Genomic DNA, 13,819 nt, shown 5'->3' on the forward strand with positions numbered 1-13,819 from the left:
AAAACAAGATGCCTGGATCCTGCCTGGGCATTGAATCTTCCTGTGAACTCCTGGAATCCCTTATGCTGGTATCCCCATTCTCAGTTTGGCTCTCCAGGCTTTAGCATTAAATAAATATTTATACATTAATAATTAATAGCAAAATAGGAAGTTGTCACAACTTCCCTTTTCTTCCAGGTATATCCCTGAGAGCTCTAACTATAGAATCATGGAATATCCTGAGTTGGAAGGGACCCTCAAGGATCATCAGTCCAACTCCTGGACACCCCAACAACCCCTCCCTGTCCCTGAGAGCGTTGTCCAAACTCTCCTTGCACTCGGAATGGCCCGGCTTGGCTTTGTCTGAACACTCCTTTTATAGGAGCTGTCAGACAAAGAAATGCTGCTTGAATTTCAGTCAATGAAATGAATTTACTGGGCTTTTCCCTTGACTTCCAGTTTGCAGGGTTATTTCCCCACCCCCAGCACTGTAACAAGGCCAAGCTCCGCGGATGGTGGAATTCAGAGTTACAACAGCCCACGAGAAGTGAGTGGAGCCCAAGTGAGGAGCCCGGCTTGCAGCAGGTTCCCCCAGCTGGGTTCTGTCGGAGCGGTCTCAGTGTCAGGTTTATCTCAATTTCAGGTTTATCTCAGTGTCAGACTGGTCTCGGTGTCAGGTTTATGATGGGACCAGGCTGGTTTCAGAGGGAGCAGTGATGCTTTGGAGAGCACTGAACCATCTCCCTCTGCACTCCCTGGGAAGCACCTCCTGTGCTCCTGTGTCAGAGAGGATTGAAAATTTGAATTCTGCAATGAATCTATCAGAAATACCAATTCCTTTGGGATCCCTGCCCCACATTCTCTGAGCACCTATAAGGATTTTCAAAAGCATCTCATGGATTTAAGTGCCCAAATCCCATTGACTCTACAGAGTCATTTACTGCAGAAAATGAGATTTGGTTCTTAACCCCCTTTGGAAATGTCACACCTCGCTTTGCCTTTCTTTAAAAATCCTTGTGCAAGACACTTCTGGCTCCTTCCTCCCATTCTTTTTATCCCTCTGGTGTTGTCTCCAGGCCCAGGAGTTTGTGGAGAGACACCCAAAGCACTGGGAGCTACAAGCTGTGGATGTCCTGGGGGAGAAGGGAGCAGGACCAAGAGATGAAATCTCCTTTTCCCCTTCTCAGGGGGCACCAGCTGCTGCTCTGTGCCTGCACGGACTCCAGTTCCCCATCCTGCACTGAACAGCAGCTCTAATCTGAATGTTGAGGAACTACAACAACCTCATCTGGATTAGGTCAGGCTTCAGTGATCTCCTGCCCATCCTCCTGTCCTCTCCACCCAAGGAGGGGGAGATTCCCAACACCCTCATCCTGGCCAGCTGCTCCAGTGGTACCAAAATCAAATTAACCACTGGTCTATAAAGCCTTTTGCTTTTTGCCAGGAGTTGGATGTATTTCCCCCGCCTTGTTTTCTCTCAAGGCTGGATCTCGGTTCGGTGATTCCATGGAGAGGTTTAACGGGAATTCTTTAGGAAAATCCCTTGCTGCACTAATATGACACAGTATTTCCTGATGAATTCACATAAGTGACTGAATTATAGATTAACAATTATAGGATCATATCTAGAATTACAGACAAAGAACAGTGTTCCCTTCTCAGTGCCACTGCAGTAAAAACGATGGGAACAAAACTTGATCTTTGGCATGAATCTGCCAATGGACATCCATGGAAAACCAGCCAGGGGCTGAAGGGAATTCCTCAAAAAGGAATCAGACAGATTATACACTTCTTATAATTATTCCTTTTCCTTAAGTTACACAGGGGTTTTTCCTGGATGGGAGTGATTTCTTTGTCATTCCAAAATGCAAAAACCCTAAGAAAAGAAACCTGTTTTGAAACGGGCCCTTTCTGCTAAGAAGGAGTTTTTCCTTGGCATTAGAGTAAACCATGGACATGGTTTGCACATTCTCTGTCAGTGTCATAGGGGAAGCAGAATAAGAAGGTGGGGAGAAGCTGCTCCCCTCCAAATTTCCCCTTCAGAATCAATGAGCTCATAGTGGAAAACCAGGCTGTCATCGAAAGAGTTTTTCACAATCTCTATGTTTTAATATTTAAAAATTCCTCTGATGGATCACAGCAAACCATCCCATCACGGAAGTTCCACCCAGAGGCATCTGTGCTCCAGGACTGCCTTTTGGGATTCTTGGCATAAAGCTTGGGCACCAAGTCACTCCATGTGTCCTGGGACAAGAGCCGAGCTAAGGGAATTAGGAAGGCTTGAAGCAAACACACTCTGAAAATGTGCGTTTATTTGAATTAATTCTTAGGTGTTTATTTGTAGTAATTAGTCACTATTGGTGTTACTAATTATGCTTCAAGTGAGCAGGCACTTGAAGACCTCTGTTAATCTCTGCATTAGGCTCTGTGAACAAAGGAGAAGGGCATCCATGGAAGCAGGGAAGGGGCGACGAGAGGGAGCTCAGCCTCCGAGGAAGTTGTGCACATAAAGTCACTGCTGCCCTTATTTGTACCTCAGTGCCTGAACCCAGCTCCCACATTTCCTGTGGCTGCTGTTGTGTGTTATCCCAACACCCCCATCCTGGCCAGCTGCTCCAGTGGTACCAAAATCAAATTAACCACTGGTCTATAAAGCCTTTTGCTTTTTGCCAGGAGTTGGATGTATTTCCCCCGCCTTGTTTTCTCTCAAGGCTGGATCTCGGTTCGGTGATTCCATGGAGAGGTTTAATGGGAATTCTTTAGGAAAATCCCTTGCTGCACTAATATGACACAGTATTTCCTGATGAATTCACATAAGTGACTGAATTATAGATTAACAATTATAGGATCATATCTAGAATTACAGACAAAGAACAGTGTTCCCTTCTCAGTGCCACTGCAGTAAAAACGATGGGAACAAAACTTGATCTTTGGCATGAATCTGCCAATGGACATCCATGGAAAACCAGCCAGGGGCTGAAGGGAATTCCTCAAAAAGGAATCAGACAGATTATACACTTCTTATAATTATTCCTTTTCCTTAAGTTACACAGGGGTTTTTCCTGGATGGGAGTGATTTCTTTGTCATTCCAAAATGCAAAAACCCTAAGAAACTGGCCCTTTCTACCAAAAAGGAGTTTTTCCTGTCACTGCTGGCTTGCTGTTGTGTGTTATCCCAAAAGGTATTCTGGACACTGCAAATTCTCTTAAATGGGAACAAATTTGTGCCCAACCTCGGCTCAGCCTGGGCTCTTTCTCCCTCGTGCCCAGGGCTGCACTTACAGCAGGAGGGGAGGGGGTCACTGTTCCCTGAGCTTCCTCCTGCTCCTCATTCCAAGGAGTCCCTGGAAGGACAAGCAGCAGAATGGAAAAATTGTGCCCAGCACAGCCTCCTTTGAGTTGCCTTCAAAGGCAATCAGGGACCGGGATCAGGAGGGGACAATTTTGTCACCTGGAATGGTTTGGATCCCTTTGGAAGTGCCTGGAGCTCCAGTTTCTCCATCCTATCACTGACACAGATCTCAGGTGAGCAGTTCAGTGGCTGCCGGTCAGTTCTGTCTCAGGAATGGATCAATGTGCCCCTCGGAGCCAGATTCAGCATTTGGGATACGAAGGGAACAGCTTTTCCCTGCTAGAGGCACCGTTCAGAGCTGCTCCCCGAGCTGCCCTCCCTGGAGCCCCGCCCGCACCCAGCTCTGCCGGCAGCTCTGGCACAGGGAATTCCCGTGTTTGGGAAGCAGGTTGGGCACTCTGGGATCGGCAGGGAGTCACCAGGGCCACCTGGGAATGCAGGGCCTGGGGTTGTGTCCTGTGGGATGGGAAGGAGTTACAGCTCAGTTGCCAAAGGTGAGTGTGACCCTGTTCAAGACACATTTCTTGCCTGCCCTCAGCCTGGAGTGCCAGGACACAGGGAATGGCTTCCCACTGCCAGAGGGCAGGGCTAGGTGGGATATTGGGAAGGAATTGTTCCCTGGGAGGGTGGGGATGCCCCTGGATCCCTGGCAGTGTCCAAGGCCAGGCTGGATGGGGCTTGGAGCAGCCTGGGACAGTGGGAGGTGTCCCTGCCCATGGCAGGGGTGGAATGAGATGATCCTTAATGTTCCTTCCAACCCGAACCATTCTGGGATTCTACAGCAGCTCCATCATTCTGTTGCAGGGTTCTGGCACTGCAGTTCCTGCACTGTGGGAATCCTGTCCCTGGAAAGCAGCTGGAATTGAGCTGTGTCTCCCCATTAATTCCTAAAGTCTGTCAGGTTGAGTTTCAAACCTTTTTTTTTTTTTGCTTTCATAAGCAGTGTGTTTTGGTTTGCCTGGCAAATAATGAGAATTGAATTCAATTATTTCACAAATAATAAAAAAAATCCACAGAAAGTCTTTCCTCATTTTCAAAGCCCATGTAGGGCATGGGGCTCTTCTTATGCCTGAGGTCTAAAAGGAACATCAGGTTCAGATTATATTTAAAAACTGCAGCATAGTAATGTGCAAACATCAGGGTTTATCTCTAAGATAGAACTAATTGTTAATTTTTTGGTTGACTTAAGCCTCAATTAAGAGAACAAACACAGCTCGAAACCAGCAATTAAAACTTAATATTCCCTTTCCTTCTGATTGATGTGGGAGCCAGGATTAGAGGTCATGTAATTATCTCTCTCATGCTTATCAGGTAGAAAGAGTTTTAGTTTATTGAACTTTCTCTTTCAGGCTTCATTCTGTATTTCCCATCAGACACTTTTGGAAGTTGATTTGGTGTCTTTTCACTCTTCCTCTGTGACGAAGAGACAGAATGAGAGAGAGAAAACCAGCGAGAAAAGGAAATGACTGGCAAACCATTAAAGGTCGTTAAACAATCTCATAATTTCATTTCCTCCTTGAAGTTTACCTGGGACTCCCAAATATTTTTTTTTGGCTGTAGCTGTGGCCCAATGTAAAATAGGAACTGGGGCCGTGTGTTGCAATCCTGTGGCTATTCAGCAGCGAGGAGCACCTCCCCTCACGTTGGGAGCATTTATAAGGCACCCCTTTCCTCTGCAGACTTTGGGACTCAGGACTTTGTTTCCTCCACACCACAGAGCCAACCTTCAGCTGCAGCTCCAGCCCGAGGCTTCCCAGGAAACGGTGAGTGCTCCTTTCTTCTCTACTCAGCTGTCAGATAAAATGAATGACAGCTTAGAATTATTTATGTGAGCGTGGATTTAAATAGGTTTTGGGACATTGTCCTCAGGGCAGTATTTATGTACTCATAAAGTTTAGCACATGATGTACCCATGTCCATGCTCCTGGAGCTGTCACCTGTGTCACCAGGCAGTGACAACCCTTTTATTGGGCCAATATTGGTGTCTCTGGGCTGGCAGCATTGCCAAACTCCTTTTATGGCCATTCTGTTCCCTTGGCCTGGCCCTGCCTGGGGCTGGGACTGGCCCAGATGAGGTCCAGAGGTCCTTCCTGACAGGAATCATTTGGAGATTCCCAGTGAAGGAATCCAGGCTCAGTCCCAGCGCTCAAGCTCCAGAGCAGCGGGGACACGGAGGGGACACCAAGGGACACTCTGTCCCTGTGCCCCTGTGCTCAGGTGAGACCCCACCTGCAGAGCCTCCTGCCCTGGGGTCTCCAACATCAGCAGGACCTGGAGCTGCTGGAGAGAGTCCAGAGGAATCCACGGAGCTGCTCCCAGGACTGGAGCTGCTCTGGAGCCAGGCTGGGAGACCTGGGGGTGTTCATCTGGAGAAGGGAAGCTCCAGGGAGAGCTCAGAGCCCCTTCCAGGGCCTAAAGGGGCTCCAGGAGAGCTGGAGAGGGACTTAGGATGAGGGATAGAGGGACAGGACACAGGGAATGGCTTCACTCTGCCACAGAGGGCAGGGCTGGATGGGAGATTGGGAAGGAATTGCTCCCTGGGAGGGTGGGCAGGCCCTGGCACAGGGTGCCCAGAGCAGCTGGGGCTGCCCCTGGATCCCTGGCAGTGTCCAAGGCCAGGCTGGACATTGGGGCTGGAGCAGCCTGGGACAGTGGGAGGTGTCCCTGCCATGGCAGGGGTGGCACTGGATGGGCTTTAAGGTCCTTCCAACCCAAACCATCCTGGGATTCTGGGATTCCCTGAACATATGGAACTGGAACATCCTCATCTCTGAAGTGCTCAGGAATTCACTGGTGGTGTTGAGAAACTGAGCTTGTTTCTGATCAATTTTTCAATACAATGTTGAGATGGGGGAGGGGGTGCTCTGCCACATCTAAAACGTGAATCATTTCCGTACAAACTTAAAGTGTTTTCATCGAAAGCCTGAGTCATGAAGCTTCTCTCTCAAACCAAGAGAAACTTTTCTGTCCTGGAGGTTTTAATTGTGATGAATGGAAGAGAAGGCACAAGTCCCATTCCTCTCCCCCAGTCTGAGCTGTGTTTTGATGTTCAGTTTCAGGTTTATGAAGTGTGGTGATGAATTTCATGTTCCTGTGACAGAAACCAGCAACTTTCAGAAAGTTGCCAAATGAATCTTTCTGTTGGAAATTCCAGCTAATCCTGCCTGAAATCTAAGAGTGCAATGAAGCAGTGCACTGCTAATACAATATGATATATTTTAGAGCTCTTTTCCAACCTAAATTATTCTGTCATTTCTGTCCAATGATAACTGGCTTTTCCCTGCCCCTCATGCTCCTCTCTGAGCTCAACAGGAGCTGCTGCCTCTCCTGGACACTCTCCAGACACTTTATTGTAGCTCCTCCATTAAGAGCTGGGTACAAATCCAAAGGGCACTGGATGATTTGTGACCAGGATTTAGGATGCTCAGAACAGCAGGAGCTGTTGGGAACAGATTTGCCCACAGGAACCCACTCTGCTCTCAAGGAATCAGGAGGGCTACTCCCCTTTCATTACAAAATGAGTGGTTTGGGAGGCAAAACCAACTCAAACCACTTAATTTTGTGCTTTTCAGTTGCATTCAACCTCCAACTGTAGTCAGAATAGGCTTTGAGATTATATTCACCATCTCTTTCTTTAAGAGATTCTATTTCCCTTAATTTGATTTAATCTCCAGTTAACAAGGTCTGGAAGTGCAACTGAATACCTGTCATTAAAGGTTTTATGTACCCAGTAGTCATGACAATATTTGGCAGAGGTGTTTGGTGTTTGATGGAGAGCTCTGGTGGTATTTGGAACAGATTCAGGATAAATACACATTTATATGTTGGGCATACAGCAGCAGTGATCTCCATACCAGCCCTTCCTGCAGACAGGGCTGTGCCACTGAATCCAGGAGGACTTCTGTCTGAAATTATTCATAAAATTAGATTGTGTGAGATCAGGTGGATATTAGAACTAGAACTAGAACTAGAACTAGAACTAGAACTAGAACTAGAACTAGAACTGGAGCAGTCAGGCAAGTGCTGGCACCAGCTCTGCACTGATTATTGTCCTGCTGTCACTTGCTCAGAGATGACGGAGACAAAATCCAGCAAAACCCTTGAGCAGCTCCTTGGGTTTATCCACAATCCATTGTTTTAATGGAACTGCTGATGAGCTGAACCAAACTCAGGCTTTGGATGGGTGAAACCTGATGTCCATTGATCCTTTAGTGCAGTGCCTTGGTTGTGGGGAATAATGGAATCATGGAGGTTGGGAAAGAGCTTTGGGATCACCAAGTCCCAGCTGTGCCCGATGCCCACCTTGTCCCTGGCCCAGAGCCCCGAGTGCCACGTCCTGACCTTCCTCGGGCACCTCCAGGGATGGGCACTCCAGACCTCCCTGGGCAGCCCATTGATCCTTTCTTCCAGTGCCTTGTTCATGGAATTGGCCTCACTGGAGCAGCAGGGCTTTTCCTGCATGAGGAGTATTTAACGAGGGACCAGCCCAGACCCACTCACACAATTCCCGCTGAGCGATTCCTTCTCTAAACTGGCTTGGGATGAGAATCCCAAGTGGATCAAAATCTTGGCTCCAGCTCCAGCACAAACCTGAGATGAACACTTTAATGCAGTCCCAGAGTTCTCAGAATGGGAGGATCTTTCTCAGCCCACTGGGACTGAATTTGTGTCCTTGTCACCCTGCCCAGCCGCAGCCCAATTTTGGAGCACACTCAGCCAACCTCAGTGAAGTTTAATAACATTTTTTCCCCACAGATGTCTCACCTCCTCCGTGCCTTACTGTCCTTGTTGTCCTTTGCTGCCCTACTGGAAAGTGCCCAGTGGAAACTGCAGGAAAATGGTAAGGAAGTCTCTACTTATTCAGGCCTAAAACTCTGGAATTATAATTGTGGCCACGAGCACAGGATTTGTTAACTCCAGTTTCTTAGGCCAGGGCTATATGTTTATTTGTTTGACAATAATTAATTGGAGTTAATGGAAAAGAAATTTAAATGTCTTTAAATGTCCTCCAACAGCATATTTGCAATATTTGCATTATTTGCATTAGCAACTGTTTTATTTCCCATTCCTCTCCTCATGTTCCGAAGTCTTAGTCACACAGCCTGGATGCAAAACCAGCCTCCTGTGCCTTAGGGAACAGCCCTAAAACAAACAAGGGAAGAATTAATTGTGAAAGTAACACCTAAACCCAGAAGTAGTTTATCAACTTCTCTGGTAAAGAAATTAAATGAAAATGAAGGCTCAACAAAAACAAACAATTCTTTTGAATGATTTGCCAGAAATTGCTAAATTCAGATTGTCTGCTCTTTCAATGACTTTTCCCCGTATTTTTACATTGAAAAGAATATTCATCCTGGGGGTTCCCCAGGAGGGATTTAATGCTGAAAACAGCAAATCTGTTTGTCAACATTGAGAGTAAACTTTGAGTTTGAAGATTCACTTTGCCTGTGTCCATAGGGAGCTTGGGAGACTTCCAAACTTCCTAGAGCTGAGTATCCTCTGCCAGTTTAGGTTCCACATTTGACAGCTTTCTTAGTGTTTCTCCTTTGTGGTAAAGCCTTAAAGCTCCTTTTCTGGTGCTGAGAAGGTCCCAGAGCTCACTGGGATTCACCCGGAGCTCACTGGAGACAGAGCTGAAGGAAAGGGCTCAGCCCAAGCTTCCCCCTGGTCTGTGTGAGCAGCTCCTGATTTTTCCTTGGCCATGGCCAGTGTTTGTCATAGAATCCCAGTGGAATGCTGAGGCCCCAGCCACCACAGTGGAGCTCACCTGTAACACCTCTGAGGAGGCAGTTTACTGGAAAAAGGACTCGGAATGGAAACAAGAAGGGAAGACTCTGACTGCTGCAGTGAAGGAGTTCCCAGATGCCGGCAACTACACCTGTCTGAGCCAGGAGAGCCATGAAGTCCTCGACTCCAACCTCCTCCTCATCGCTAAAATCGACTCCAAGGGGCAGATGATGAGGTGGATTCTGAAAAGCTTTCAAGGTGCGGCCCTAAAATGCTGGGATGGTCCCTGCTCAGCTTTGTGCAGGCTCTGGGAACACCTGGGAAATGTCCTTGGAAAAGGGTTCTCTTCAAAGGCTTTCCTGACAGTGGCAGGCAAATCATCACTGCTGTGGCTCTGGGCAGTGCAGCTGATGAGCAGCACAGGAATTGGGTGCCATGGGATTCATCTGGGGTTCTCTAGGCTGATAGGGTGGAGGGATGGGAGGAATTGGTTTGGAAAACCAGGGCTAGGTGACAGGACCCAAAGGAACATCTGCAGCTGCACCAGGGAGGTTTAGGTTGGGTATCAGGGAAAGGCTCTTTCCCCAGAGGGTGCTGGGCACTGCCCAGGCTCCCCAGGGAATGGGCACGGCCCCGAGGCTGCCAGAGCTCCAGGATAGGGTGGATAGGTTTGGACACCGCTACCAGGGATGCCCAGGGTGGGAGTGTTGGGGGGTCTGGGCAGTTGAACTCCATGATCCTTGTGGGTCCCTTCCAGCTCAGGAGATTCCATGATTCAGAGATTTGACAGAACCAGGCCCTGACCCAGGTTTGAAGCGCTGTCATTTGGGCCTCTCCATTCAGGGCTAACCCTGGGACAAGCCTGGGAAGTTTTGCATTTTCTGCATGAACCTCACTCATCTGTGTCTGATATTTGAGTCTCTCATGGTACTGCCAGGGAATCGGTGAATTTAGGAATTGCTGTTTTCTCTCTGCCTTGGCCATTTTGGCAAAGAAGAGTAAATAACTCCTGGTTTCTTTCTCTGTCTAGAGCCCAAGTGGACATTTCTAAAGTGTGAGGCAAAGAACTACTCTGGAATTTTCACATGTTCCTGGATGACAGAAAATAACAGTCCAAATGTGAAGTTCACCATCAGAAGCCTGAAAGGGTAAGAGCTTGTACTTTCCTCCACACCCTCACAGAGCAGCCCTTGGTGTTAGTCTGGGCAGGATTTTAGGCTGTTAGGGACATGCAGAAGGGGAGATCTTTTTTCCAAGTCTGAACATCCCCAAAATGTTTTGAGTCATTACTGGGATAAAGTTAACTTCCTAAGGGCATGGAAGTCACTCAGAAATGAATAAAGCCTTGAAAACAGAATGAGTCCAAGTGGGCTGGAGTAGCCACTGAGTAACTTAAGCAATAGCAGAACCGTCGGTGCAGGGCAGAGAGGAAGTGGAGCCAACCCAGAAAGAACGAGAGCTCGGGTGCAGAGTGGAGTGGGAGGCTGCCCCCACGGCAGAGGCACATGGCTCCAGGCAAGGCTGTGCTGAGGAACCCTGCAGAAACCTGCAGGGAAATGTGTGCCGGGAACCCTGGGGGGATTTCCTGCCTCCCACTGCTTGGGGGGTTCTCCAAAACATGGAGTGCTTCAGCAAAGGTCACTCCAGTCTGCTAAAGGAGAAACAGCTGCCAAGGGGTTCCGTTTGCTGGGAGCAAAAGTAGAATCAGACTCAGGTAGGACTTTGGTAGCTTTTGGTGTGGACACTTCTCAACCCTCATTTCTTCAGCAAGGTTTGGGAGAGGGCCAAGGGACGAAGGAGGATAGTGGAGCTTGCCACAGGATGGTGGCGATGAGAAACGAGGTTTAGGTTACAATATTAATTCCTTCTGCTGAGGCAGGGCTGAGGTGAGGCTGTGGTCTGACATTAATACATCCCACAGCCCTGGGAACGGGACAGCTCCCACTGAGCCTTTTCTGCAGCTAAGTCCAGGCAAACCAAAACATTCCCGTCCCAAGCACACACATTGTTGTGGTGGCAGCACATTCCCAGGACAAAGCAGCATTCCCAGTGCTTCTCCCTGCTCTGTGCCAGCCCCCAGGGAGACGTGTCCTGCAGCAGCCCCGTGCCTCACACCGAGGGGGCCCTGACCACGTACACGGCCCAGTGCCACAAGGAGAACTTCTGTGCCTTTGCTGAGGAGCACCAGCCCATCGACATCTTCCTGGAGGTCATCGACGAGGTGGAATATGAGAACTACACCGCCAGCTTCTTCATCAGGGACATCAGTGAGTAGCCCAGGAGTGGGGGTTAATTCTGAGCTTTATTTTGCTGCTGCCAGTGGAACTCAGGGTTCAGCCCAGCCCTGGGAATCCCTGCCCTACCCTAAATGTCCACCAAGCCCCAGTTACAGGAACAGGGGATGGCAGGCTGGAGGAGGATGAGGAAGTGAAGCAGCAGCATCTTCTTGGCATGTGACCTCCAGCACCCCAACACTCCCAGCTCCCTGCATGTGTCCAAAGGATGGACATGGTTGGAAAGGGCTCTGGACAAGCCAGAGAATCACCAGTGACCCAGCAGGCTCTGAGAACTGGTTCAGGCTCCTGACCCATTCCTACATTTGGGCATCCAGGGCAGGTTCATAGAAAGGGACAGGACTAAGACAGCTCCGAGTTGTGGCCATGATGCCACAGGGCACAGGAAAATGAGGCAGCATCCCAAAGAAACAGAGGTTTTCCTAAATGCATTAATGGTCAGCAGGGGCTAAAGATATTCCTGTGTGTCCAGCAGAGCCCTCTGCAACCCTCTAGGCCAAAAAAAGAAGGATCTTATCCAGAGTGAGTCTAGGAATGTGCTTAATTTCCCATAAAAAGCACCCAAGGCAGTTCTTACCAATGAAAGCTACTCCTCTCTTAACCTGGAGGCTCCCGAAGCTCGTTCCCATAAAACCACCACCAGTAACACACCAGTATCTGATAGGAAGTTGTTAATGTGAATTAATCCCTCTGTGTTTTCTCTTGCAGTAAAGCCTGATCCCCCCCAGTGTCAGTACGTGGCCACCAATGGAACAGTGACCTGGACGTACCCCAGAACCTGGAGCACCCCAAACTCCTACTTCCCTTTGACCTTCAAGGTCAAAGTTAAAAGCACAAAGAGACACAAATACCAGGTAGAAACACAACATTTGGGACACAATTTTCTTGCTTGAACAGTATACATAATTTAAGTTTTGTATGCAAGAATAATCAATTAAAGTTAAAAAAAAAAAAATGGTGCTGAGCCCCAAATGTGGCAAATTCTGTCCTGAGAGGAAAAGCCCTTCCCAGGTCCATGAGCAGGAAGATCCCTGAGGTAACTGAGGACAGAAAATCCTGCCCAGCATTGCAGAGCTGTGTTTACTAATTCATTAGGAGGCTGTGTGGGGCCTCATGTGGGAAAATCCCGATTTCCAAACTCAGAACCCCAGGATCCCTGTGTTCTCGTGTGTTGTTCGTACCTGGGTAGCTCAGACTTCATGGGTGAATTGGAAATAAGGGATCAGTGACTCATCTGGAAGCATTTCTGTGGAGAGTCTGGACTTTTGCCCCCGATTTCCAGTTAATTCATGGAGTTAATTAACTGTGTCAGTGTTAAATCTCCAATGTGTGTCCAGATTGCTCTCGGACACACGATGGCCTGGCTTGGGAAAGAACTGGGAAAACCACTTGACCACAGGGCAGTTGACCACTGACGCCCAGTGCTGCCTTTCCTAGGTCCAGCACTCAGGAAAGCAGACATGGAATGGTTATCCCAGTTTTCCGGGGGATTAAACCAAAGGCACCAGGGAATGTTTTCCTCAGGGGACGGGATCCAGCCCGGACCAGCAGATGGGGCCGTTCCCCCGGTGCTCATTCCCTGATTTCGGCAGCACTGGCTCCTCCGATCCCTTCGGGAGGGAAGGGAAGCTGCTGCGTCCGGGGATGCTCCTTGTGCCACCTCAGCCCTCAGTGGGAATTTCAGCGATACTGAAGGGGAGCAACTTCTGGTTTTTAGGGTTCCTGTTCTGGGAAGAGAAGGAAAAAGAGAAAAACCCAGATAAATAAACGGCCCCTTTGTTTAATGAGTGTTTAGATTTGGGGGTTGGGTCATTTAGAGCACCCAGCTCAGTGGGGTTGGGTCATTTACACCCTCAGTGGGTTTGGGTCATTCAGAGCACCACCCTCAGCGGCACATGAACTTTTCAGCTGTTTCTGCTGAGCTCAGGTTCTCCCAAGCCGCAGGGCTTTGGGACCTGTTGGTTGGAGCCTCTGGGGCACCAGAGCCCGGCGGGGGCTCGGTGAGCCCTGCCGGTGCTTTGCTGGGTGTTCCGTGCCCCCTGCCAGCGCTGTCGCTGTCCCCAGGTGTATGACACCGACGAGCAGTCCGTGCAGCTGCCAGCCCCCGGGCCAGCAGAGGTGTCAGTGCAGGCCAGGGACCGCTGCTACCTCTCCTCCTGGAGCGAGTGGTCCTCGCTGTGCAGGTAAGGATGCACCGAGGCGGGGCGGGGAGTCCTGCTCTGAGAGACCTGGGAGAACTCTGATGGAAATGGCCTTATTTTACAGATAACCAGTAGGAGATCCCGGGAGGGTGGCACAGCGCTCCTAGAGACAGCAAAGAACGAATTAGCACAAGAACAGAAGCACAGTTAGAAGAAAAGTTTGCGTTTGAGACTCTTAAGAAGCCATAACTTATCTTGCTTTGTAATAGTTGAATGTGGTCCTGATTTTGGCAGCTCTTAAATTCCCCAGACTCGAGTCACACCTT

The 13,819-nt window shown here is 48.9% G+C and overlaps 1 protein-coding gene across 1 annotated transcript; it reads left to right on the plus strand.

Annotated features, from left to right (window-relative positions):
- The first annotated feature begins 4,750 nt into the window (after window positions 1-4,750).
- On the plus strand, window positions 4,751-13,819 carry IL12B (interleukin 12B). The gene is made up of 7 exons (XM_048320158.1): window positions 4,751-5,094; window positions 8,087-8,171; window positions 9,041-9,316; window positions 10,089-10,206; window positions 11,132-11,325; window positions 12,061-12,206; window positions 13,417-13,819. The coding sequence occupies exons 2-7, from the start codon at window positions 8,087-8,089 to the stop codon at window positions 13,537-13,539; spliced, it is 942 nt and encodes a 313-aa protein (XP_048176115.1). The 5' UTR covers window positions 4,751-5,094; the 3' UTR covers window positions 13,540-13,819.

The sequence above is a fragment of the Corvus hawaiiensis genome, chromosome 15 (genome assembly GCF_020740725.1).
Source record: "Corvus hawaiiensis isolate bCorHaw1 chromosome 15, bCorHaw1.pri.cur, whole genome shotgun sequence".
NCBI classification, from domain to species: Eukaryota; Metazoa; Chordata; class Aves; order Passeriformes; family Corvidae; genus Corvus; species Corvus hawaiiensis.